The sequence below is a fragment of the Ambystoma mexicanum genome, chromosome 10, assembly GCF_040938575.1.
Source record: "Ambystoma mexicanum isolate Mex_15411 chromosome 10, UKY_AmexF1_1, whole genome shotgun sequence".
Taxonomy (NCBI): Eukaryota; Metazoa; Chordata; class Amphibia; order Caudata; family Ambystomatidae; genus Ambystoma; species Ambystoma mexicanum.
In genome coordinates this window covers 1,104,073,228-1,104,098,877 of record NC_090932.1, presented here as the reverse complement: position 1 = coordinate 1,104,098,877, position 25,650 = coordinate 1,104,073,228, and the positions used below count along the sequence as shown (strand labels likewise).

At 48.7% G+C, this 25,650-nt stretch overlaps 1 protein-coding gene across 2 annotated transcripts in view; it reads left to right on the top strand.

Moving 5' to 3' along the window:
• POLD2 (DNA polymerase delta 2, accessory subunit) overlaps window positions 1-25,650 on the top strand; it is a 418,384-nt gene that overhangs the window by 86,191 nt on the left and 306,543 nt on the right. For both annotated transcript variants that reach the window (XM_069618953.1, XM_069618954.1), the window contains one exon: window positions 12,510-12,631. In XM_069618953.1, coding sequence (XP_069475054.1) covers window positions 12,510-12,631 — 122 coding nt within the window. The remainder of the gene's footprint in view (window positions 1-12,509; window positions 12,632-25,650) is intronic.

Genomic DNA, 25,650 nt, shown 5'->3' with positions numbered 1-25,650 from the left:
TCAGATGCGAAAACCTGATCGAGAAGCGAATAAAGACTCCTCTACTGTCTGGTTTTATTGACATCCGGTCCCCAGTTAAAGGAGATAAGTACCTGTGAGTGGTCTGATAGTGTTCTGGGGAGGATAGCCAGGTAAGATATGCATCTAATTAGCATGTCTGTGATAAGCCAGCCATCCGTCTATTCTAGTGGGAATCGTGTACTGAGGAGTAAAAGGAGTATGTACGGAATTCAGGGTTCATCAGTAGCCAGGCATCTACCAGTGCCAAACGGGGAAGCGTGGTAAGGATAGTATATGCTGCTTTAGACAGTTGGCGAGGCCTAGATCCCGATTTATCAAGAGTGATATCCAGCATTGTATTAAAATCCCCATCCCATAAAATGGGAATCAGGGGGTAGCCCTCAAGTAGTGTGGCCAGGTGAAGGTAGAAATCTGGGTTGTCGACATTGGGACCATACATATTCAGGATAACCACCTCCTGATGTTGTAGTGTACCAGTGATTAATACATACCTTCCAAGTGGATCTATGTGGGAGTGGTGACATGTGAATTTCAGGCTCTTGTGTATTAAGGTGAGGGTGCCACGGCTCTGAGTGGAATAGTTGGTATAGTACCTTTGGGGACCCCATTGCTTAGCGAACTGTTGACATTGCTCCGAGCGGGCATGGGTTTCCTGTAAGCATAGGATTTTAACCCCGTGGCGTTCAGCATGAAGCTGAATCTGTCGCTTCTTTTTGCGATTGCCTAATCCCCTGATGATGATCCAGCTCATAAAGGTCAGGTCAGTGTTAGCCATACCTCAGGAGGTAATAATTGTATAACTGTGAGAGGGTACACAATAAATGAAAGATGTACGATTTGGATGCATGTGGCTGCATATCTACACATACATGGTGTTCTGGTGTGGCGCTCGCGGCGCCTCCGGTGGCTGTCAAGACTTTTTTTTAACCATAATCTCCCCTCCCCCAACCCCCACCCACATACCTCCCCCAATCAGAGGGACGAAACCCAAACAGAACCAAAACGACCACAAGCTTTTAGGCATCAACGCCAGGGGGGGGTCTGCTAGCAGCCGGGCGATGGTGTAACGCTCACCTGATTCTCGCAGAGGCGCCGGTCTTGACTGGGCGACTACCGTATCTTCAAAGGTGATGTGTAGCACCCGGTTGGCTCTTTGGGCTGGACCTCTGTGCACTGTATGCCTGACTTCAAGAGTAAGATGTCTGCAGACAGAAAATATGGGATTAATGAACTGGGGTTATTGGGGTGTCCCTATCTCTTCCCTTTTTTGCTCTCCTGTAGACACCCAAAGGTTAACGCTCTCACCTTAGGTAAGTGAATGCCGAGCTCTCCATCTGCCTCGGGGCAGGGTGCTGTAACCAGTTTCTTCACTGGATCGGTAGCGCAGGCCTCTTGACTTCAGAGGACTGCTGTCCGTCGTTTACTGCACGAACGGTAAGTTTCGAGTAATTCTATTGTCTTTAAAGTCTTTAGCAATGATGTCTCTTGTTTTGCAGGTTCCGGCGATGGCGGATGACGGGCTGAAGTGAGTTGAAGATGGAGTCCGTATGATGAATAGAAGCACTTGGAAGCACGTAAGTAAGCGCTTGTTGCCTGCTTCACGATGCGCTCTAACTGTCTTTTATTTTGCAGGTACGAGTTCGGAGCGGCTGCAGGGTGCCGGAATACCCACTGGGGTTGATGTGGAAAGGAGTAATGGCACGTGAGTATCAAAGTTCCCCAATGTCTTTAAACGCACCTTGTTTTGTCTTTCAGATGCAGGATGCAGCGCCGAAGGCCTCCGGAACGTGTGAATAGTCGGTAAGCTTTTGTCTTTCAGATGCCGGAATGCAGTGTGAAGACCTCCGGAGCGCACGAAGAGTAGGTAAGCCTTTGTCTTTCAGATGCCGGAATGCTAACCTGTTCTTTCTTGTCTTTATAGGTGTTGCTGAAGACTGGATTCAGGATGGTAAGCCTTTTTCCTTAGGCCCAGGATCCGATGCAGAAGACACGATGAGCGTTCTGCTGCAGAGGATGCAGAATAACGCAAAGCAAGATTCATCCACCGGGTGTGGTTTAAATAGCCTCCTGTAGTGCTTAGGTGTCTCCTTCCACAGCCACGCCTAGGTAAGAAAAGAGTTCCTGCTTTCCAGAAGAGTTCCAGTGTTCTGAATCTAGGGAGTGGCTCCTGCCCCACCCAACAGGAAAAGTAGTTCCAAACAGAAGAGGATCAGAGGCTCAGCTGGCAGGCAAGTAAGCAGCATGGTCTGCTGCAGGTAAGTCCACCCAAGCATCATGAGCCCGGCGCTTCCAGCGCTGGGACTGGGCACATTTATGAGCCTGGTGCCACTGGCGCCAGGACTGGGTCCAAAAGGTCCCAATTGGGACTGGTTGGCCCTCGGAACCTGGGTTATGGATCTGCTTCCAAGGGAGTTGGGAAAACCCTGACCTTTTGGAAGCAGAGATCATGACAGTACCTCCCCTCAAGGCCCCTCCTAAACCGGGCTTCTCTGGGGGTTTTGGCTTGTCAGGAAATGTTCGGTGAAATCTTTTGATTAGGCGAGGAGCGTGGACATATTCAGCAGGTTCCCAGGATCTCTCTTGGGGGCCGTAGCCTTTCCAGTCAATTAGGTAAAATAGTTTAGATTTGGAGATCTTGGAGTCCAGAATGCTTTTGACTTCAAACTCGAGTTCTCCATCAACTAGGATGGGTTTTGGAGATTTAGTTAGTCGGGTTTGAGGTTGCACGGGTTTTAATAGAGAGACGTGGAAGACCGGATGTATCCTCATGTGAGGGGGCAAGTCCAACTTGACCGCTACTGGGTTTATTATGGTAGTGATGGAATAGGGACCAAGGTATCTTGGGTTGAATGTGCGTGGCCCTTTTAGAGGTAGATATTTGGTGGATAACCAGACTTGGTCCCCTACTTGATATTGAGGGGCTTCCTTCCGATGTTGATCTGCTCCTTTCTTGTATTGTTCTTTAGCCCTTTGAAGGTGAGAAACAGCTTCCTTAAAGGCTTGGGTGATTGTAGAATGCAGGTAGTCTACTGCTGGTGTTTCAAGATCTTGGAGGGGATCCAACTCCGAGGTTCGAGGGTGACTGCCGTACAAAAGAAAAAACGGTGTTTTCCCAGTTCCCGAATGGACAGAGTTATTGTAGGCATATTCGGCTATCCAAAGGATGTCTTTCCAAGTTTTTTTCAGTTTGTTGCAGCATGCAGCGTAAATACTGTTCCAGAGTTTGATTGGTCCTCTCGGTTTGTCCGTCAGTCTGAGGGTGGTGACTGGTCGATAGTCTCACATCAATTTGAGCCGACTGACAGCAACTTCGCCAAAAATGAGAAATAAATTGACTACCTCGATCCGAAATTAGAACCGAAGGAAAACCGTGTAGTCGGACGATGTTTTCGAGAAATTCTCGGGCCAGAGTTGCTGCTGTTGGCAAGCCTTTGAGCGGAATGAAATGCGCCATCTTGGAGAATAAGTCCACGATTACTAGAATCGTATTGTATCCGGAGCATGGAGGTAGATCGGTGATGAAGTCCATAGAAAGCGTATGCCATGGGCGAGGTGGGATGTCAATAGGGCGTAAGAGGCCTGCTGGTCTTTCCTTTTGACTCTTGTTTTGGGCGCATACTCCACAAGACATTATAAAGTCTCTAATATCTTTTTTCCAAGACGGCCACCAGAAGTAGCGCTTGATCTTTTCTGAGGTCTTGGCCATACCGGGATGACCTTCCATTAAAGAATCGTGATAACAGGAGATTACTTTTTTCTGTAAATCTGTGCTGGGTAGGTATAATCGTTCTTGGAAATACAATAAGTTGTCCTTTACTGCAAAGTCCTTTCCCTGCAGATGCCAATTCTGTATGTCTGCTGGAGTTACAAGTTGCCTGGCTTTATCCTTCACTTCCTCTATGGATTCTGTGGCGATTACACCCAGAATTCTTTGTTCGGGAATGATTGGTACAGGTTTAGGGTTGACCAAGTGTTCTTCCACTCCCATCCGAGAAAGGGCATCAGCTTTACCGTTCTTTGTACCAGGTCGATAGGTAATTATGAAGTCAAACTCGGCAAAGAATAATGCCCAACGGAGTTGTCTAGAGGATTGGGCTTTTGCGGTTTTCAAATATTGCAGGTTTCGGTGATCAGTAATCACAGTAACGGTGTGTCGGGCCCCCAGTAGATAATGCCGCCAAGCCTTAAAGGCAGACATGATAGCCAGAAGTTCCTTGTCAGTAATCGTGTAATTGATTTCAGGAGGCGAGAATTTGCGGGACCAAAATGCCACGGGATGCAACTGATTGGTTACCGGGTCCTTTTGTGATAGAACTGCCCCCATGGCAAGGCTTGAAGCATTAGTTTCCACGATGTAGGAGAGTTCGGGGCGAGGGTGTTTTAAGATTGGTGCAGAGATAAATTTAGTCTTCAAATCCTGGAAAGCTTGTTCCGCCTCGGTAGACCATTCAAAACGTTTGTTTTTCTTTAACAAGGCAGTGATGGGCTGGACTATTCGAGAGAATTCGGGGATAAACCTGCGGTAAAAGCTAGCAAAGCCTAACATGCTTTGCACACCTTTTACGGAGGATGGTGATGGCCATTTGAGAACTGCATTGACCTTCTTTGAATCCATACGTACTCCGCCAGGTGATAATATGAATCCCAAGAATTCAACTTCAGTCACGTTGAAAACACATTTTTCCAACTTAGCGAAAAGTTTGTGTTGACGCAATCTTTCGAGGACCATTTTCACGTGTTTCCGATGTTCAGATTCCGATGAAGAATAAACGAGGATGTCGTCAATGTAAACAACAACACACACATCTATGAGCTCTCCGAGGACATCGTTCATAAAATATTGAAAGGCGGCCGGGGCATTGCAAAGTCCGAAGGGCATGACCTGATATTCAAATAGCCCATACTTGGTGCGGAAGGCAGTCTTCCATTCATCGCCCTCTTTTACTCGTACCAAGTGGTAAGCTCCTCTAAGATCCAGCTTTGTATATATGCATGCTTTTCTGACTTGGTCCAGGAGTTCAGGGATCAAAGGTAACGGATATCTATTCTTAACGGTGATCTGGTTCAGGGAGCGATAATCGATACAAGTTCTAAGGTCTCCTTCCTTTTTTGGAACGAAGAACAAAGCTGAAGAAGCAGGGGACTTGGAAGGACGAATAAACCCATTCGCCAGGTATTGATCCAGGAATGGTCGAAGGTGAAGGTTCTCAGGCTCGGTGAGGGCATAAATTCTACTACAAGGAGGAGTAGATCCAGGTATCAGGTCTATCTGGCAGTCATAAGACCTATGAGGAGGTAGAGTGTTAGCCTGATCCTTCCGGAAAACATCTTGGTATTCGGGAGGTAACTGGGGAGTCTCTGAAGAAATTGCTGCCAGTGCAACACCAGGTGGAGGGTGACAAGTAGAGACACATTCTGGAAACTGGACCGTTCTTGCTCGCCAATCGATCAGAGGATTGTGTTTCTCTAACCAAGGTATTCCTAGAATAATCTGAAACTGAGGGGCCTTGATCACATCGAACACGATCTTCTCATGGTGTCCATCTTGACTTACTAGCGTCACCTCTTGAGTGGTATGCGTTACCGGCCCGGAGGCTATCTCCGTACCATCCACTGTAGTAATGACGTCCTTTACAGCCTTGGGACAAAGAGTTAGATTCATCCTCAAAACCATTTCATGATCCACATAATTGCCGATGGCACCGCTGTCGACGTAAGCTTCAATTGCATGTAATCGATCCGGATTATCAGGGCTAATGAGGACCATAGGTATCACGAAATGCGAGGTCACGGTACTGGTTTTCACGCTCGGCAAGAGGACCTCTATTCTTGTTGTGCGAGGTCGTTTCCCTGCTCAGTTTGTAACTTTGGTAACTGCAGCTCCTACTGCCTTCTTGGCAGGTTTCACCGGACAGTCTCGAAGAAAGTGCCCTGAGTTTCCGCAATATAGGCATAATTGCAACTGTTTTCTCCTTTCCCGCTCCTTTTGTGTTAGAGGACCTTTCAGACCCCCGATTTGCATGGGTTCCCCGGAGTCTACTCCTTTGGAAGGAGTTGGCGGTTTGGAAAATACTCGAGCATCAAACTTGGAACGATCGGCCTTCCTGTTCTGCAGTCTATGATCTATTTGAACGACCAAGTCTATATAATCCGAATAGTCTTGTGGGGGATTCACTACTTGGGCTAAAACGTCTTTGAGCTCTCCACGTAGACCTCTGTAAAACAGCGTAATCCTTTTGTCCTCAGGCCATTGAGTTTCCACTATTAGTCTATTGAAAGATGCAATATAAGCCAAAAGGTCTTGATTACCCTGTCGCAACGAAAGAAGCTCATTGTCCAAGGCCTGCCCCTGTGAATGTCTTGCAAACAGTTTTTCCATACTAAGCTGAAAGGCTTGAAAATCATGGAGAACCGGATCATCTTGATTAACTAGAGGGATCGACCAGTCTGCCGCATTGCCACTAAGGTACGAAAGTACAAAAGCTACTTTAGCTTGATCAGTTGGAAAGGCTGCTGGCCGGCATAAGAAGTGCAACCGGCACTGATTGATAAATACTGCAAACCTCTTTGGGTCACCAGAAAATCGTTCGGGCGGAGCCAGAGGTACATTCCCAGGTAGGTTGATCTGCACTGGATTCATAGAGGATGTTGAAGGAAGATTTGCCCCTGATGCGGGTAACGGGGTTTGTCCGGCTGGTGACTGTAGCAATTGTCTAGCAAGACCGTCTGTTCTCTCCTTGGAAATAATTAGTTCCCTTCTTAGAGCATTCGTTTCCTGACGAGCTGCATGCACTTCTGCCCTTAGTTCCCCAAGTAACCGGGCTAGATGGTCAGTATCCGAGGTTTCCATAGCGCCTGGGCGAGAGTTTTGCGGTAGGCTTTGCGTTCTGTAACGCTCACCTGATTCTCGCAGAGGCGCCGGTCTTGACTGGGCGACTACCGTATCTTCAAAGGTGATGTGTAGCACCCGGTTGGCTCTTTGGGCTGGACCTCTGTGCACTGTATGCCGGACTTCAAGAGTAAGATGTCTGCAGACAGAAAATATGGGATTAATGAACTGGGGTTATTGGGGTGTCCCTATCTCTTCCCTTTTTTGCTCTCCTCTAGACCCCCAAAGGTTAACGCTCTCACCTTAGGTAAGTGAATGCCGAGCTCTCCATCTGCCTCGGGGCAGGGTGCTGTAACTAGTTTCTTCACTGGATCGGTAGCGCAGGCCTCTTGACTTCAGAGGACTTCTGTCCGTCGTTTACTGCACGAACGGTAAGTTTCGAGTAATTCTATTGTCTTTAAAGTCTTTAGCAATGATGTCTCTTGTTTTGCAGGTTCCGGCGATGGCGGATGACTGGCTGAAGTGAGTTGAAGATGGAGTCCGTATGATGAATAGAAGCGCTTGGAAGCACGTAAGTAAGCGCTTGTTGCCTGCTTCACGATGCACTCTAACTGTCTTTTATTTTGCAGGTACGAGTTCGGAGCGGCTGCAGGGTGCCGGAATACCCAATGGGGTTGATGTGGAAAGGAGTAATGGCACGTGAGTATCAAAGTTCCCCAATGTCTTTAAACGCACCTTGTTTTGTCTTTCAGATGCAGGATGCAGCGCCGAAGGCCTCCGGAGCGTGCGAAGAGTCGGTAAGCTTTTGTCTTTCAGATGCCGGAATGCTAACCTGTTCTTTCTTGTCTTTATAGGTGTTGCTGAAGACTGGATTCAGGATGGTAAGCCTTTTTCCTTAGGCCCAGGATCCGATGCAGAAGGCACGATGAGTGTTCTGCTGCAGAGGATGCAGAATAACGCAAAGCAAGATTCATCCACCGGGTGTGGTTTAAATAGCCTCCTGTAGTGCTTAGGTGTCTCCTTCCACAGCCACGCCTAGGTAAGAAAAGAGTTCCTGCTTTCCAGAAGAGTTCCAGTGTTCTGAATCTAGGGAGTGGCTCCTGCCCCACCCAACAGGAAAAGTAGTTCCAAACAGAAGAGGATCAGAGGCTCAGCTGGCAGGCAAGTAAGCAGCATGGTCTGCTGCAGGTAAGTCCACCCAAGCATCATGAGCCCGGCGCTTCCAGCGCTGGGACTGGGCACATTTATGAGCCTGGTGCCACTGGCGCCAGGACTGGGTCCAAAAGGTCCCAATTGGGACTGGTTGGCCCTCGGAACCTGGGTTATGGATCTGCTTCCAAGGAAGTTGGGAAAACCCTGACCTTTTGGAAGCAGAGATCATGACAGATGGCACGCCGGACAGGGTAGAGTTTGAGGAGAGTTATGCTATGCAATAGGATTAACCAAAGCATTTAGAGTTGGTGCGGGGTGCAACGGGGGCTAGGCCTTTGGAACAGAGGATCAAAGAGAGCCTGGGGGTGTAGCCATAGGCCCTGACACTCGGAGTCGAGGGCAGAGTGTAGTCCCAGCATGGGGAAATTAGGGTCCCGGGGTATAACCACTGGGGGGGGACCGGCCGTAAAGGCAGGGTAGTCACCAAGCTGGGAGCCCAACAGGAAGCGGAAATTACCGCACAACAATGCAACAGTGTGGCGTAGAGGGCCACTTGCGCAAAGGAGTAATGGAGCAACATAAACAACATTAGCAACCAATGAACTACGATTAATGAGTGGCCATCATGTAGGGGCATCACCATGGCGGTCCCACATGTGGCCTAAGTGCAGCAATAACCATTGACAACATGAATCTTGAATTAACAATGCATAGGTCAACCGGGAATGTGCTCGTCTATACATTCCGAGGCCTCTTCTGGGATGGTGAAAAAGAATGTTTGGTTGGAGTGTTCGATCCTCAGTTTAGCTGGGAAGAGCATGAAGTACTTAACTCGGAAGTGTCGAAATCTCTTTTTAACCGCAAGGAAGGTCTTACACTCCTGCTGCACAGCCATAGAGAAATCCGGGTACAGGTGTATCCTCGCCGCCCCAAGACGTAGCTCACCCTTGGCCCTGGCTGCTCGAAGGAGGGCATCGCGGTCATGGAAATTTAGGATTCTGGCTATGATGGGGTGAGGCGGTGCCCCCGGCCTGTGCCTAGCGGTCAGGGAGCGGTGAGCTCTTTCCACAGCAAACTGAAGCGAAAGCTTAGGGTTATCAAGGAGTGTTAGAAGGGTGCGTTCCACGTAATCCTCCATGGGTTCTTTGATGATGTCCTCTGGTACGCCGACGATGCGGAGGTTATTCCGCCTAGAGCGGGATTCGAGGTCATCATTTTTCTTTTCGACCCCCGAGACCCGGTTGAGTGGTCACAACAGCGCGTAGGGAGCTCGGGTCGTCCTCCGGAGTGCCAACCCTTGTTTCAATTTCGACAACTCTACTGTCCGTTCTCTCCAAATGGGCCTTTATAGATGAGATGGTCCCATTTCATATCGTCCAGTTTATTATGCAGCGTGGTGAAGCCCATCATTTTCTGCGAGTCATTGGGTTGTTGAGGATGCCGTGGCAGTCGGTGATTCCTCTGGGGGAACGGTCGGCGGCTTGGAGGGAGTTTTGGCGAACATATTTAATGAACTTTGCTTCTTGCCAGGGCCAGCTCCCTTGGTCATGGTGACGAGCCGCTTCTGGTGCCTAGGGTGACAGAGAGAAACGGCAACCAGGAGCACCAGCTGCCACCCTGTTGGGTGTTCCGGGGGGGTAGCACAAGGACAGCAGTTAGGCACCTTGGTGGCAGTGTTGGGAAGACTCCACCAAGAACAGTCGGGTCGGGGGCGTGCCCCCAGTAGCTGAAGGGGAGATTAGATGTGATGGTGCCACAGGATTGCTGGTTTGGTGGAGTGGTGCAGGACGATATAGCTTGGGTTGATGGCAGAAGGGGGCCGAGCAGATCAGTTCGGTGGAACACAAGGTAATGCGATTCAGCTCCTATGGGGGGAGCTGTGTGTGGGGCAACAAGTGGGACCACGGATGTAGTTGATTCCAGTGAGGGGTTGCAGGAGCCCACTGATCCAGTCCTGCAACGTGATGATCAGGAAATAAGTTTGAGGCCACTCAGGTAAGTCCATTCATGTGGCTGCTCCGCTGCAGGGAGGAGGCGGGCCAAAGCTCATGAGGCAGGGGGATGAAGGCGATCCACAAGGTTTTTTTCTTGGTGGGCCACACAGAGCCGGCCCGAGATCTCCAGGATGCCGGCTATGTGCAGTGGGAGTAGAGAGAAGATCAGCGGCGCTGCGTGTCACATGCAGCAATTAGGGGGTGGGGGCGCCCCACCTCAGCTCCACAAGAGGGGGCCCTGTGTCAGCACGCGCCACCAAGGTCCGGTGAATGCACTCCCGGTGCAGAGAGGGGGCAGGGTGGCCAGACAGGACGGAGCCAGCAGCCGGGGCCGCCTGTCGGGACCAGCGGGGCCCGCCACACCCGACCCCGCCCCCCCTACCTTGTAGCTATCCGGATGTTTCCTGGAGATGGGGCAACGGGGAGGAGGAGGCTGGCGATGTGCAGCGAGGCCGCCGCGTAACACAGAAGGCGGCACAGGAGATCCGACGCCTGGAAGAACACTGGCGGTGGTGAGGAAGGCAGCGGCCCCTTACAGCTGGGGGCAACAGGGGGGGCCAAGACTGGATGCAGCAGGGAAAACGTAGTGTGTGGCGGGCGGGCCCGGCGCGCCTCGGGGCACAGCGACCCTCCCCCACAGCAGGCTGCCACGCCGCGCCCCCGGGTGGCGAGGCGGGCCGGAGTCTCTGGAGCCTCGGGGCGAGGGAGAGCAAGCAGTGGAAGCCCGGGCAAGAGCGGGAGGCGTAGCACGGCGCCCGGAGCACCTCCGGGCCCGGGATCTTGCAGGGGTGTCCCAGAGAGGTTTCAGAGGAGGCAGCGGGATTGTAGAGCAGCTTGGGAAAGGTTGATTGGGGGGGGGGGGGGGGAATGATGATCGTTTTCTCTCCTCGTCCGGAGCTCCACGCTTAAGCGGCCATCTTGATTCGGCGCAACAGCGCCCCCCCAAACCACCCCCCCCCTCCCAGTGTGAGCATCTTGAAAGTTGTCTATCTGTGGAAATTGTATGGTGGGATTGGTTGGACAGTAGAGGGTTTCTTGATGCTGCGAATGTGGTGTCTGATTTTTATTTTGTTGGTAAATAATTGGCTTCTGCAATGGGTATCTTGTAGCGTGTGGCTTTGGCTGGGATGATGAGGAGCAACGATTTTTTTTGTTGTTGTTTAATTTCCTCTTGGAGATGTGATTTGTATCATGTTTTCTCTTGTGTAGAGTTGGCTATCCTTAAGATCTTGTCTATACAACGATGCAAGTTTTAGTGTTTTGAAAACTAAAACGCAGTGGTAGTATTTTGTATTTTTTCAGTGTCTTTTAGGATCGATATAGTATGAATTCAAGAAAGAAGTGAAATTAATTTGTGTACAACATCCACAAGAATTTCATCCGGCCATGCTCTTATCTTCAATCGATGTATTATTATGCCTGCAACTGCTACCTCTCAAAGTTGAGCTCATAAAAGCTACAACAAGCTGGATTCTGGGATTAAAGTAACGCGAGTTTGACTAGTAACTAGTTGTGCGTATAGAGTAGCCCCCCTCTAGGATTCAAAGTTATGACGGACTTGCACTTTGCAAATGTGCTTTGATACTCTTGCACATCTGAAGGTAATAGTCCCCAGCGTTTGGAGAAACAGGAATTATTTCTATTAAGTCGACATACACCTCCAATATCAATTGAAATTGTACACTCCTGCATTTTTTAAACTTTTTTTCCTGTCTGTTGTGTGCTCGTTTGTTCCCCTCCTTTGTGATCCAACTATGTCTAACGTCTTTTTTTTTTTTGTTTTGAAGCTTAAAGCCTTTAGTAAATCAGCATAGATATAGACCAATACATGTTCCCAAATTGCATTTTTAGTTACATTGAACACATCACCAAAGAAAGCAAATGTGAATTTTGCAGACTGATATTAACTTATTTCCTGATGCATCCCTTCCCAGAGTGTCCTCTCAAGGTGCACTTTGCAGACTTTTGAGTGCAAAGGTTTACACAGTGCAGGTTCCAATGTCTGCAGGTTACTAGAGGCCTTGCTGTACGACGCCTCTACTTCTCGTAATGCTAGATGGGATCATTATTGCACATTATGCCAGCTCACTCTATCGTCCATTCAGTACATGTGCTGCAGTTGCAGGTAACTGTTGGAGGTTGTGTGCCGGGGTATCTAGATTTGTCACAACCATGAACACGGCAGATTTTACAGGTGGATATCCAAAATAGACTCAAAATCATTATTCAGCAGAATAGGTTCCGATTTTGGCCACATCATCTTACGGGGGAAATGGGAATATTGGTGGGTCTTGAGGGTTCATTAGTAGTTTGTCCTTGTGGCTATGCTTATTGGAATGTGTGCATTGACATCTGTCAGATCACTTCAGTTGTTTACGGTAGAGAGGACCTTGCTCTGGTAGCCAGCAGTCAATCTGTTTTGCTAAGCAATTAGTGGGGCTGTCCTGTTTCGAGGCATGTGAACATGTGTACATGTTTTTCTTCTGTTACCACATTCTCCTCTCCCTCTCCAGGAAGCGACATCACAGTGAGGAAACTATGTGAGCTGCAGGGGTCTGAGAAGTGCTGTGTGGTGGGGACATTGTTTAAGTCGATGGAGCTGCAGCCGTCCATTCTGCGGGAGATCAGTGAGGAGGTAATGTTTACACTTGTAATCCCACTGAGGCAGACAATCATAGCCATGGCATCTCTATACAGACTCGTGGGCGTACAGTGAGATTGGCAAGCCACCCAAACGATCTGCTTTCCATAGTTAAGGAGACTTGCTTAGTCAAGGTTTGCGCTATCATTTCTCTAAATCGGCAACAGCTCTGGTAGCCTTGTAAAGCCTTGTAAAGCCACTGTGCCTTCAACAGTGTTCCAGTTTTGACCAAGGAGACTTTAGCCTTTTTTTCCTTGGGCAAAATGTTTAGGTGTCCATTCTACATTTTGAGATCGAACTTGCGTTCGTTCTCCTAAAAGCCTGTCCGTGTATGCATAACCTTTGACCAACATTGAAATGAAAACCATATTGTGTGCACTATTTTGCTTCCTCAATTATCTGTTCTGTTATCTACTTTGGTCACCCTGGTTCTGGCTCGTGATTTTTGTGCATGTTCCCCTAGGGCACCGACCTGTTGCAGGTTTATTTTGCTTCACCAATTTTTAAATTTGCCTCATCTTTTACGCTTCTAAATTTCAAAAAGGATTCAGTTTATTAACTGGTTCACTTAGTTAGGCAGCTGTGTAAGAGTCTTGGCACACAAACATGTACTAATTCATATTTATATAGTATATTAAATAAGATATTTGGCTAATATATTTCATTAAAGTGTGTGGGTTTATTGGAATACCTTTCGTTTAGCATACACAATTTAGCAGTGCTAACTTAATTTTCTTGGGTACATTAAATGTGCACAAAAGCTTAATGTTCGCACCATAGTCTCGGATTAACACTCTTTGACAATGCCACTAGTTATGGGATTTTTAGTAGAGGGTACTGTTTTGGCTTATGCACGCTGCTTAATCCATCGTAAACCGTTTGAATTGGTTATTGCTGATAAGGCTCAATAAGAACAAGAATCGGCTATGGAATTCTTATTTGGCACACTCCTAAAAAGCAGCAGAACTTACCACTAATTAAGCCTTTGAGGAGGGGGGGGTGTGGTTGGGGGGGGGTGTAGTAGTAGTAGTAGTAGTAGTAGTAGTGGTGGTGGTGGTGGTGGGGGGGGGGGGAGGTTCGGTTTCTCTCGAACTAGAGAGCCGCATACTGCATGAGAGAAAAGCTGGGAAGAATGAAGTGGCGAGCGAGACGCAGCTTACCGGACAAGTCCCATGCTGTAACTTCACATTACCAAGACACCATGCCAATCTTCGTAACCGGTCAACGTGGGAAGAAGAAACCCTGTGAACCGAGAACCAGAGCGGGACAGCAGCTCTGCCGAAGGAAGCAGGGATGCTGATTGGTCATGGAGCAATAGTACAATATCCTATGAAGACAGAACCCAGACGCACCAAAACCGGAGGTACGTGGGTTACTGGCAGGGTCGGAGTGGCTGAGAGAGAAGCAAAGCTGGTGAGGGAATCAGACAGCCCAGGGTCTTGGAACTTCGAGACATTCAAGGGGTTGTGACCTGAAGACACTGTACCTAATAAAAGGGGTCTGTTACCCAAAGACAGAACTGCAGCTTAGGCAATACAAACCAGTGGGGGACCTGAATGAAGAACGAGAGAAATGCCAATACACACAGCTCTGGGACACGAGTGAAACCCATTGTAGAAGGCAGTATAAAAGGGGTCTGGGACCCAAGAGAAAAATAGTGAAAAAACAAATACAAGATGGTCCGGGATCCATATAAAATATCAGGCAGGTTAGTGAACCGGTTATTCACTTGAGAACTGTGTAGAAAGCCGAATTAAAGCCAGGGAAGATCCCTACTCCTGGAGTATTGTAAAGTGCACAAGAATGCTAGTCTAGGACTCGCTCCCATAGGAAGATTACCACCGAAGTCGTCTTCTTCATCACAGTACCGGGTGTGATTTTGGTTGACAAAGTGCTAAGAGTAGGAAGACCTCCTCTTGGCTTATGTTGCAAACAAAATGCTAAGAGGAGAGAGCCATCCTCTTAGTTTGTTATACATGGACCAGGGGAAGAGAGTAATTCCCCCTGGAGTTAAACTGTGTCTGTATAGCCTGTATAAAGGAAAAAGGAACCATTGTTTTGACCACCACTTTTATTTAGAATTCCAAAGACTCTCTGGGACCATTTACTCGGACTTGGTTCCCAAATAAATGAGCCATACTATTAGAATATTTGTGTTTAGCATGTAAGGGAAGGAACTGGTGTTTGACATAGGACTGGGGACTCGTAACATCCTGACGATCCTTACTTTTGTTGAGGCTGGGAACCCTCCCTCCCCCTTTAGTCATAGGGACGTGTTTGGCGTCCCCCACCCCCTTATTTTCTTTTGCATAAAAGTATTTTCTAATCACAATGCCGCTCTGTCAGTTGCCTACTTCTGCACTCTTACACCATGTTAAGCACTTTTTCAAGGCTTATTAGGACATTATAGAAATGTTAAACTGCTTTGACACGTCCCTGCCCCCAAAACTAGCCCAGAAGTAGCACAGATTTCGTGCAGACAACTTTTCGTAAATGTTGTGAGTGTAGCCTCCCATGCATAGGACTCTCATAGTACCACTACACCATATACGTTTTGTGTTGCACCGATAAAGGACCTGCTAGACTTTGGGATCCCATATCCTGTGATAACATATAAAGCAAGAATTGTGTGTGCCTGTGTCAAGTGAAACCCATTCAGACAAATATCCCCCCCCCCCCCCGCACCCTCTCCTGCCTTCAGGCGCCGTTGTGTGCCCCCACTGCAAAACCCAGTAAAACCCTCCCTGGGTATGTGTGATAAACACATGTCTGTTTAGAATATAGGATTTTGTAATTTATCTTCTCCGATTGTCTTGCGACGTTTCCTTCGTGAGCTCATGTAGCTCTTCCCATAGACTTGTGGACCTTGCATTCTCTCTTATGCTTGCTTTACGTCAATGTTCTCACATTCTGGTTTTTACATTTATGTCTCTTATGTTCCTATACAAATTAGGAGTACCCCTCTCCTGGGTTCTTGGTATTGGAGTCTCTCTTATGATTCTGTTCCCTTGACAGTCTGATTTCACAATACTTTGTTGCACTTCTTTTTAGTGGACACTCGCCTCAGTCCCTTCCTGCCAGGGAATTTGCTTCCACTTTCTATCTGTTTGCCAAACAGTCTTGTTTGTCACACTTTGTATTTATTTCAGAGACCTCTAATTCTACTCACTTAATGTACGACTTTAATACTTGTGACATTGAGAGTTTTCTCTCCTCTCAATATGTTGCTCCGGCGGCAGCTCCCACTCTCCCCTGTACCTTTTCCGATGCTGGGGATCCCTGCACACACATGCAGGTTTTCGGCTTCTCGGTTGCTCTTCTCAGTGCATGGCTTCCCTGGCATGGTGTTGTCATCTCCCCCGACTTCGGATGCCATCTTTGTATGCCGGCTGTAGGTAGCTGATAGTACTTGTCTCTGGTGGCCTCAGTGTCGTTGGTTGAGCGTCTCTCCCTCACCCCGAAGCAGCTGTGGCCACGCCACGACCTTGCACGGGTCCTAGGTGCCATTTCGGGCAACTATTGTTCCGTTGCAGGATCCGTCGGCTTTCCGGCGTCTCACTGTGGCGTTCCTCGCCTTTCCAAAAGTTGTGGGCTCCATGACTTCATTCTTTTCCGCCTCTCCAAGGTGTAATCGCATCAGGGGGCTTTCCTACGTGCAATACTTTTTCTCCTCACAAGAGCCACTCGTCCTAGTTATACACATCTCTTTTTAAAGAGACCGCTCCTTTTCCTTGTATAGCTGTTTTGGTCCCAGATTTCCTGAAGCCAAACGTATCCACGAAAGATTGATCTTCATTACAGGTAGTCCCATATATGCAGAAATGGTATTGGGTCTAGGGAATTCCTCATCGGGGAGTCCTTGTCCCCTAAGGGGTAGTCGCTCCCATTGAGGTCCCACTGGCCCGTACCATTAGGGAGGGTCTTGTGGAGCGGGCTCACCTCCCTAGTCTCAAAGGGGGTGGCGCCCCCTGAGGTGAAGGGACAAAACCCTCAATGCGTCACAGGTAAATCTTCAAAAGTCCAAATTCCTGTAAAGAAAAGGGCAGATTATAGTCCTTGGTGTCCATGGGGACCCCAGAGAGGACGTCGTACCCAGGCAGCACCACCTTCAGTGAAGCAAGGATAGCTGCAGGCGTACGTCACTTCCTAATGCTTTTTAATGGCGGAACATGAGGATTGCACTCTAAAAGGACATTCTTCCAAGCACTGGGACAGCAACGACAGCAAGCCAGATTTCAAGCTAGGGTGTCGCCCCAGCCAAGGAGGGAGGCACCCAGTTCAGGTCACCCTAGTCCATAAGAAGGCATGGCTTCACAGAGCGGTCATTGGCTTTGTCAGTGGTGCACGCAGAAACAGTCCTCTGGTGTTTATTCGGCTTTGGATACTTGTATCCAGTGATATTTGGATACTTTTATCCATTGGTAGACTCTCAGAAATGGCACCAGATCTTCTCCAATTCTCCTAAATTCAAGCTAAGGGGGGGACCTTCAAATGAAGGGGCCTGCACCATTCAAACGGGTATCGACTGTCCAATAGTGGACAGTGAGCTACCTCATCTGCCCAGCAAAAAGGTATCACCCTGGCTGAAATATGGAGGGGTCTGCAGAGTTCTCTCCCCTTGCTCTGCCAGCGCTGTTACTGTCAGGTACTATGGACTTTTCCTGCCTTCTTGCAAGAATTATGTAGAGATGCATGCCCTTCTTAAGCTATCTCCAAGCAGTGTAGGAGGGAGAAGACGCTTACAACAATATGCATCCAAGCGCAGGGCTTACACCACGAGGATCAGGCATTTTGAGTACATGGTCTTCAGAAAGGCATTATCGCAGTTAAAACTAAGGTGCACAGTAGTGCACCCAGAGAGTAAAATCGGGGTTCCCTGCCACCAGCCTTCTGTGGACCCATTTAAAAAGTAACTGGCAGTTACTGTAGAGAAACTGCTAGGGGGCGCGGAGCAAGATGGCCTCGTGAGACCGCACATAAACAACAATCAGGGAATCTGGTTGAGGGAGGAAAAATAACCTTAAGTGTTTGTTACAACAATGGTTAGATCGGATAAGAACACCTTCAAGGAGCATACTCAAATGCTTTTAGGAACTGGTTTTGATTATTTCCATCAAATTTGTTTGCTGCAAACCTCCCTAAGCGGAAGAACACGCTATACCTAGAAGGTGTCACTGTCCCTAGGTAGGAGGATGTGCACCGCCTATCGGAAAGGAAGAGGTGCTAACCCTACTTCTACAATGTATACAGTTCCAGTACAGGCAAGTGAATAAAAAAGGTTGAACCAAATCTACTATATCTATATACTATACCACAATACGTGATATTCCCCATAGGAAACACGGGATACAGCAATCTTTAAGGAATAGCTTTTAGTGGAGATACAGGCTCTCCCCTTGGCGGGTGAAGTATCACCACATAACGTCAACTGGTGTTGCATGACATTCGGTCGTAAATAAGTACCCTACATACAAAAAACAGAGGTCTCTTTACCTTGAACTACCATAAGTTACACAATTGTTTTCCTGCACAACCAAGTGTTTTTTTTTGTTGTCTGTTGTGCATTGTGTTGAACCTCATTAAGTCCTCAGGTGTACACCCCATGCACACACGCCAGTCAGTGGTGAATAAAGTAAATCTATGGAAAATGTGCCCTATAGAGAAGTCCTCCAGGGAATGTCCATGGAGATATAGTAGATTTGGTTCAACCTTTTTATTCACTTACATGTACTGGAACGGTATACATTGTAGAAGTAGGGTTAGCACCTCTTCCTTTCCTTTTAGCTAGGCAGTGCAGGCTCGTGAGACCGCAGCCAACAGGCCATCAACAGCGCCTCAGGTCGCGTGGTAGAGGAAGGATTGGACCGGAGGGAGGACCCCGGCACCCTGCTGAAGCAGAGGTGGAAGGCATCCTTGCCGCGGAACGAGCGGAAAAGGGAGGACTGGACGCGAGGGAGAGAAGGGGCCGGACCAGGAGGACGACCCAGCGCACAGCTGCAGCAAAGGTACTCGGCCACCAATGGGTCCCTCTGCAGCCTGGGATTCCAACAAGAGGGAAGAGCCGGCGCCTCACCTTATCGGAGGCACAGCAAGCAGCTAATCCCCCGGCTCAGAAGAGGAGCTGGAGGACATTGCAGCAGGCAGGAACGAGGTTGGAGTGTAATACACACCGAAACTGGGATGGCCCCGGGCCCTAAGGTGGTGAACATTGGTGTGCGACAACAGTCAAGGAAGCCGGGTACCCGGTGCAATACGCACCAACTGATGGGGGTAGGGAAGACACCGGGCCCTGAGGTGGTGATTACAAGAGTGGGACAGTAGTCAAGGGAACAGGGCACCTGGGTTGTCAAGCGGTGAGAGTGCAACATGCACCAGCGGACATGGAGGGCCCTGGGCCCCAAGGTTGTGATCACAGGTGCATGATAGCGGTACAGGAAGCAGGATACGGTGAGCGGCGAGAGCAATACACACCAGTAGACCGGGCTGACCCTGCTCCCTGAGGTGGATTACGCAGATGCACAGCAAAAATTGCAAGAGAACATTGTGGATGAGGTACAGAGGAAAGGCTGGGGTAAATTGGGGTGAAAGGACCGCACACCGCTGTGCCCTGCAGGGAATTGGGGTGACAGAGGCAGCGAGGCAACTGCTGTGGAACGAGGCAACACCCAAAGCGGCATCCTGTGCATCAAGATAAGGCAGGGGAAGGTGTGGAGAACCACAGCCCTTGACGCTGGGGTGTCCCTGAAGAAAGGAGGTGGTGCCCCCTGCCAAGTCATCTGGCCCCCAACCCGTGGGGCTGATCCTCTACGCCTAGAAGGGGTGAAGGTGGAGGAAGGGGCATCATGGTGGCAGGAGGACTGGATACCCTGCAGAACGATATCCAGGCGATCCTGACTGAACTGAAGGCCTTCAGGGCGGAGTTGCAGAACTTGATGAGCGGTATTACGTACAAGGTCACTAAAGTGAAGGAAAGAGTGGAGGCCCTGGAACATACCCAGAGGGCTGCAGACATGGCTGATGCCGGTCTCGAGAGTAGAGGGCAGGGAAAGCGAGGGCCGAAGCAAGCTGGACTATGTGGAGAACCGGGAGAGGAACAACTTGAGGATATGGGGACTCTGCCAAATCCCCCAGGGACCTGGAGGCCAAACCTTTTGAGGTGTTTGAAGAAGCTTGTGGGTGATGCCTATATCGGAGATCAGCTTTGACCGGGTCCACCGTGGCGCCGGGGGAAGTAAAAGGACCCAGTTTAGTCATGGCAGTGCCATAACTACAGGGACAAGGAGGATGTTCCAAACAGGGCTCGAGAGGTGGGTGACCTCGAGTGGGAAGGGGCCACGGTGAGGAGCTGTCCAACTACACGCTGGAGCAGAGGAAGTGAAGGCCCTTGACACAGTGGTTGCAGGAGGAGGGGGGTGTGGTACCGCTGGCGCTACCCTTTCGTCCTCTTCTTTGAGTAGGGGGGCTGCGGGGGAGAGCAGTACAAAATAAACGAAGGGGAGGAAGCGACCCGGTTAGTGGAGTTAAGAAAGGGACGTTCTAAGAGAAGGATGGACCGTGCAGGCTGCAAGGGCAATTCAACAGCGCATTCTTGCAACCAAAGAGCCATAGGAAGAAATCTGCCTCGAGAAAAACTAAAAGCCCAGGCGAACCAGCCGAAGAAGGGGGCTTGTGGTAAGGAAGTGACTGAATAAAATAAGGGGTGGGGGTTTGTTGAATGGTCGACAAGGTACATGGTGAGTGGGGTGGCGGGTTCGCTATGGCCAGGGGATGCCCAGGTGTCCCAGAGATACAGGGTTGGACGTGGTTGCCTGCACACAGTCAAGGGGGTTTACAAGTTGAAGGGAGGGTCGAAAGGGTGCGGGGAGAGGGATACATGCATAACTGTTGCAGCGATCAAGGGAGGGAGGGGACACCCCCGGGGTGTTAAGAAGGTCCGAATTACAGCCCGACAATGGCTAATTGGGCCACACTTAGTTTGTTTGGGGAGTTCAGTCCCTTTATATTGTCATTAACGGCAGCCCTGTTCCGTTAAAAATAAAAAAAAAATAAAAAAAAATAAAAAAATCACTGCTGCAGGTCCTTTGCCTGCAGGAAATTCCCTACAAACAAAGAGTGGAGAGGGCACTGAAAGGGGCAGATATTGGTCAGCTGTATTGGGCCTCTCACAGGGCTAGAAAGGAGGGAGTGGGTATTGTCCTGGCACAGTCAGTCCAGCCGACTGGCAGGTGCGGAGGGGTTTTGGAGGATGGTTTATGGCAGTAAAGGGGTGTTTCAACAGGACTATGATCACCCTGGCGTGGGTATACACCCCCAATGTACATCAAATGTCGTTTCTCAGAATTTTGTTTGGCACAGCTCCTTCATGACCACTTCTGGGAAGACGTGTGAGGAAACCCCCGGGTGGGTGGTTGCACCTTTTTCTTGCCCCCCACACCAAACTTGTACAAGAATGGATAATTTCTTTTTTTTTTATTTTATTTTTATTTATTTATTTTTTTAAATTTTTTTTATTTGCTGGTCCTCAAGGAGCAGGGGATAATGGTTGTGTAATTGTAATGGTAATGGTTGAGTCCCCAAGAGTGGAGTCAGTGACCTGGTCAGTGGGATGGGGAATGGAGATGGGAGGATGAGGAACCCCGAGGTGGAGATGTAATGACTGCGTTCTCTGGGACACAGTTTTCAGGGAATATCCACGGAAAGAGATTGAGCACTTCTTTGAGACAAACTCCACAGGGGAGGTGCAGTGGAAAATGGGATGGCGGCCGAGGCTACGTTTAGGGGCCTCATTATACAGGAAGGCGCCCGGAAGAAGAGGGAGAGGGGGCTGATCGAGGAGAGGTTGAGGAGGGACATTGGAGCGATGAGGGCAGAGCTTACTTGACCGGGGGTGGACCGGAGGGGTTGCTGGCAAAGATGCGTGATAAGCGACAGAAGATGCATACACTACTGATTAGGGAAGTTTAAAAAAAAACTGCACTACGCCAAGCCGTGATATTACGAAAGAGGCGATCGAGTAGGGACCTTACTAGTCAACAGAATAAAGGAGTAATGGGTGGAGAGAAGTGACACGCATATGAGCGCTATAGGGGGATCTTTTGGTAGGCCATGGCGATGTCCTTGACTGCTTTGCTCAGTTCTATTGAGGGCCTCTACGAGCAGCCCCCCGGAGAAAAAGGGCGGGCTATACAGGAATACCTGAGTAGGCTACCAATGCCAAGTATGACCGATTGAGGGGAGGGAGGGAGGCTACCCTAGAGGCGGAAGTTACTGGGAAGGAAGTATCGGAGGCCATAACCCACCTTAAATCGGGGAAGATGGCTACACCTCAGCTTTGTATAAACCATACCAGGAACTGCTAGCGAAACCCATGCCTAACCTCTTTAACTCAATCCAAACTGCGGCAGATATACGCGTCCCCCTTCTTGGAAGCACTTATTGCGGTTGTACCCAAGCAAGGTGAAGACCCAACGTTTTGTGGTTCATACCGCTCTATCTCTCTATTAAATACTGATGCCAAGATATTTGCCAGGATACTGGCGTCATGGTTGGAGGTACTCGTGTGCCACAGTTGGTGCACGCTGGCCAGTTAGGGTTTATTCGGAACAGGCAGGGCTCTGATAACCTTGCGTAAAACTCTACACATACTCCAGGCCCCAGAGGCGAGGAGAGAGGGAGCACTGCTCCTCTTACTGGATGCTGAAAAAGGTTTTGACCGGGTGATCTGGCCTTTCATTGGGGGGGGGGAGGGAGGGATACTGAGGAAGATTGTTATGGGGCTGGGTGGATTGGCCCTGTATCCGGCACCACGGGCAAGAGTGATGGTTAACTCTTGGGGGGCGGGGGGGTGGGGGATCTGGGGGTTTCGAGGGCGATACACTTTAGCCGGGGCACGAGACAGGGATTCCCCCTTTCCCCCTGTTATACATGTTAAGGATGGAACCTTGGGCAATAGAGGTAAGGGAGGGGGGAGTATGCTTAGGGGGAATAGAGTACAAAGTGAGCCTCTTTGCGGATGATGCGCTCCTGCTTTGGAACCAGCAACATTGGTCCCTGTGCTCCTTTAGGGTCTCCGAACATATGGAGAGCTATCGGGATACAAGTTCAACCAAGTCTGTGGTGTTCCGGGTCGGGAATCGAACAGGGGAAGAGGGAGACCTCCTGAAAGACATGGGGTTTGAGCTACAAAAAGAGGGATTCAGGTACCTAGGAGTGGAAGTCATTAGGGAAATTACAGATCTCTTTGACAAAAATGTCCATCCCACTTTGGGACAATATACAACTAGACCTGCATCGGTGGAGGTGGCTCACACACTCTTGGGTGGCCTGTCTTAATTGTTTTAAGATGAGTCCTCCCCCCAATTCCTATTTTTATTCCAAATGCTCCCGATAGTGGTCCTATCCCCCTTTCTGGCCAAGATCCAGAGGGCACTGTTAGGTTTACTGTGGGCGGGTGCAAGACCAAGGGTGGCATAAAGAACACTGGTTTAGTCCGGTGACAAAGGAGGAGTTGGTCTCCCCGATCTGGCGGCATATTATAAAGAGCACAGTTGCGGATCATGGTTGACCATACAGATACTAACACGGAGAAGCAATGGGTCCACATGGACAACCAGGTCCTGACGCCGGGAGAATGGTTCTGGGTCCAGCAAAGAGATATGCCCCAAAGGGTGCTGAAACACTGATTCTGGCTGTATTTTGGTCAGTGTGGTTGCACTCAATGGCTCTCTTCATGGCCATCGCAACTCAGTTGTATATGTGCGCTGCCCCTGTGCAAAGTGATTGCTGAACCAGGGCGCTACCAGACCTGGTACGAGGTGGGCCTATCAAGGGCAGGCCAGCTATGGGAGGGCGGTGGGTTTCTGCCTCTGGCCAGGCTAGAGGGTTATTTGGGTATAGGGAAGCTTTCAGTCTTCCGCTATCTACAACTTAAAGGGGCAATGACCAGTTCCAGTTGGGTAGAGAATGTGTGCAGGGAGGTAACCCCCTTCGAAGGGATCCTGTTGCAGGGAAGTGGGACTAAGTGACACATATTGAGGATATATAACGTATTGAAGCTGGGTGACCTTGCAGAGTGCCTTCCAGTAAGGAATAAATGGGCTAGGGACTTGGCAATAGACATCTTTGACCAGACATGGGTGACCATCTGCAGGGGATGGGGAGGGGGGGCAATACAGAATGCAAGCCTACAAGATAATCCACCACTGGCAGTACCCGCCGGAGCGATTATCAAACATTTACATAGAGGCGGACTGTAAGCAGATGGAGGCCGACAATTTTCATATGTGGTGGGGGTGTTCCTAGATGCAGCGGTATTGGAAAGAAGTGTCGTGGCTCAAGGATCTGGATGGGATACAGAGGGAACCATCGCCAGCCTGCTGCTGTTTGGGTTGGAGGTGGTGCACGAAGATGCAGGAGAAGAGGGTTGCATGGTGCGCACCTTGCTGGTTGCTGCACGCATTTGTGTGGTTCAACACTGGAAAAGGGGATGGACCCCTTCGGAGAGGCAGTGGGTGCAAAAGGAGCGTACAATTTGTCCTGGACCACCTTACGCACTTGCTGGATGAAACCTGCACGGACATAGAGGGCATATGGCTCCCTTTTTTTAAATGGGTATGGACGCTGCGTGGCGAGGAAACCAGTGTGGGTGCGGGGGGCGTTTTACAGAGTTGCAAAGCAGATGCGACTGGCTAGGAGGTTGTTTCAGTTTACTTGTTCTTGTTTGGTTAGTGACTATGCATGGAGGGACAGGGACGGAGAGGGGAGACAATATCTCAAACACTGAGACAAACCAAATGTTTTCCTGTAAAGGTGTAACGAAATAATGGTGATTTGATGTGCTACAAACTTTTTTATTTATAAGTTGTTTTAATCAAGAAAACTTGATTGTGTAAAATGTACACAATCAAAACAGAATTAAAATTTACATGATTAATAACATATAATAAGGAAAGAGTGTTAAAGGACAAAGTTACTTAACGGTTGATATAAAATAAAAATATCAATAATTATACAGCATACAGAATGAATTCGAAAGAGATTAGCAAAGTACAAATACAATTACTACAACACATGGTTCAATTTGTGGTATATTCTGTCTCCTATAAGTGACTCATAATTGTTAGATTTTTCAGCAAACGGAAGCTATATAGGAAGTTAAGAATCGCATATCTGATGGTTCTCGTTGTGATATGAAATGGCAACTCCCAAAGTCTTGTGTTGGTTATAATGACATACCCAGTAAACAGATGTGCAAAGTGTAATGTTCGCTGGGGCATTCTACACATAAATGCATCATTATTTCAGGTGCAACTTGGCAAAATCGGCAATGTAGATCAGTGACTGGTAAAATTCTGCGGGCATGTAAGACTTCCTTGATGGGCTAGATATTAAGAAGGAATCGCAGGAAATCATTTTGCTGTCGCGAAGCAGGAAACCTGGTTAGATAGCTCTCAGTTTCACCATATCGTTTTAGAGCAAATGGGTTGGTCAAAAATTTCTGGTATAAGAGGCATGCAGACCTGGTTTCGATCCAGTCATATTCCCAAAGGCGCTTTCTGGCCTGGTTTTTCAATTAGTAGTGCTAGGGAGCCATCTCTTCAGGTGTCTGCAAATACATCTGCTGATTTCAAGAGGTGTTCTGATATGCCTAATAGACCAGGCTGATTAATACCTAGCACACATGTGCGATAGAATGAACACAAGTTCCATTTGTAAATTGCGTAAAGTGATAATAACCCAAGCTCATGTCTGAGAATACATATTGATTCTGCTAGAGGCACATTTAGAGTTTGCTTCCAATAACATCCTTCTAAAATTGACCAGTATTGATATGATTTACGTGGAAATGCCTTGGTGCCATACAAAATTACTGGAATGAGTTTTTGCTTGTAATATACAATGATGGAGGTTATCGAAAGATGTGCAATATTTTTCTTTGATTAGGCGAGTTTGAGAAATGGCAGTCATTCGTTTTTGCCTTAAATGCTGGTGATTGGCGTAGTTGGTTATGTACG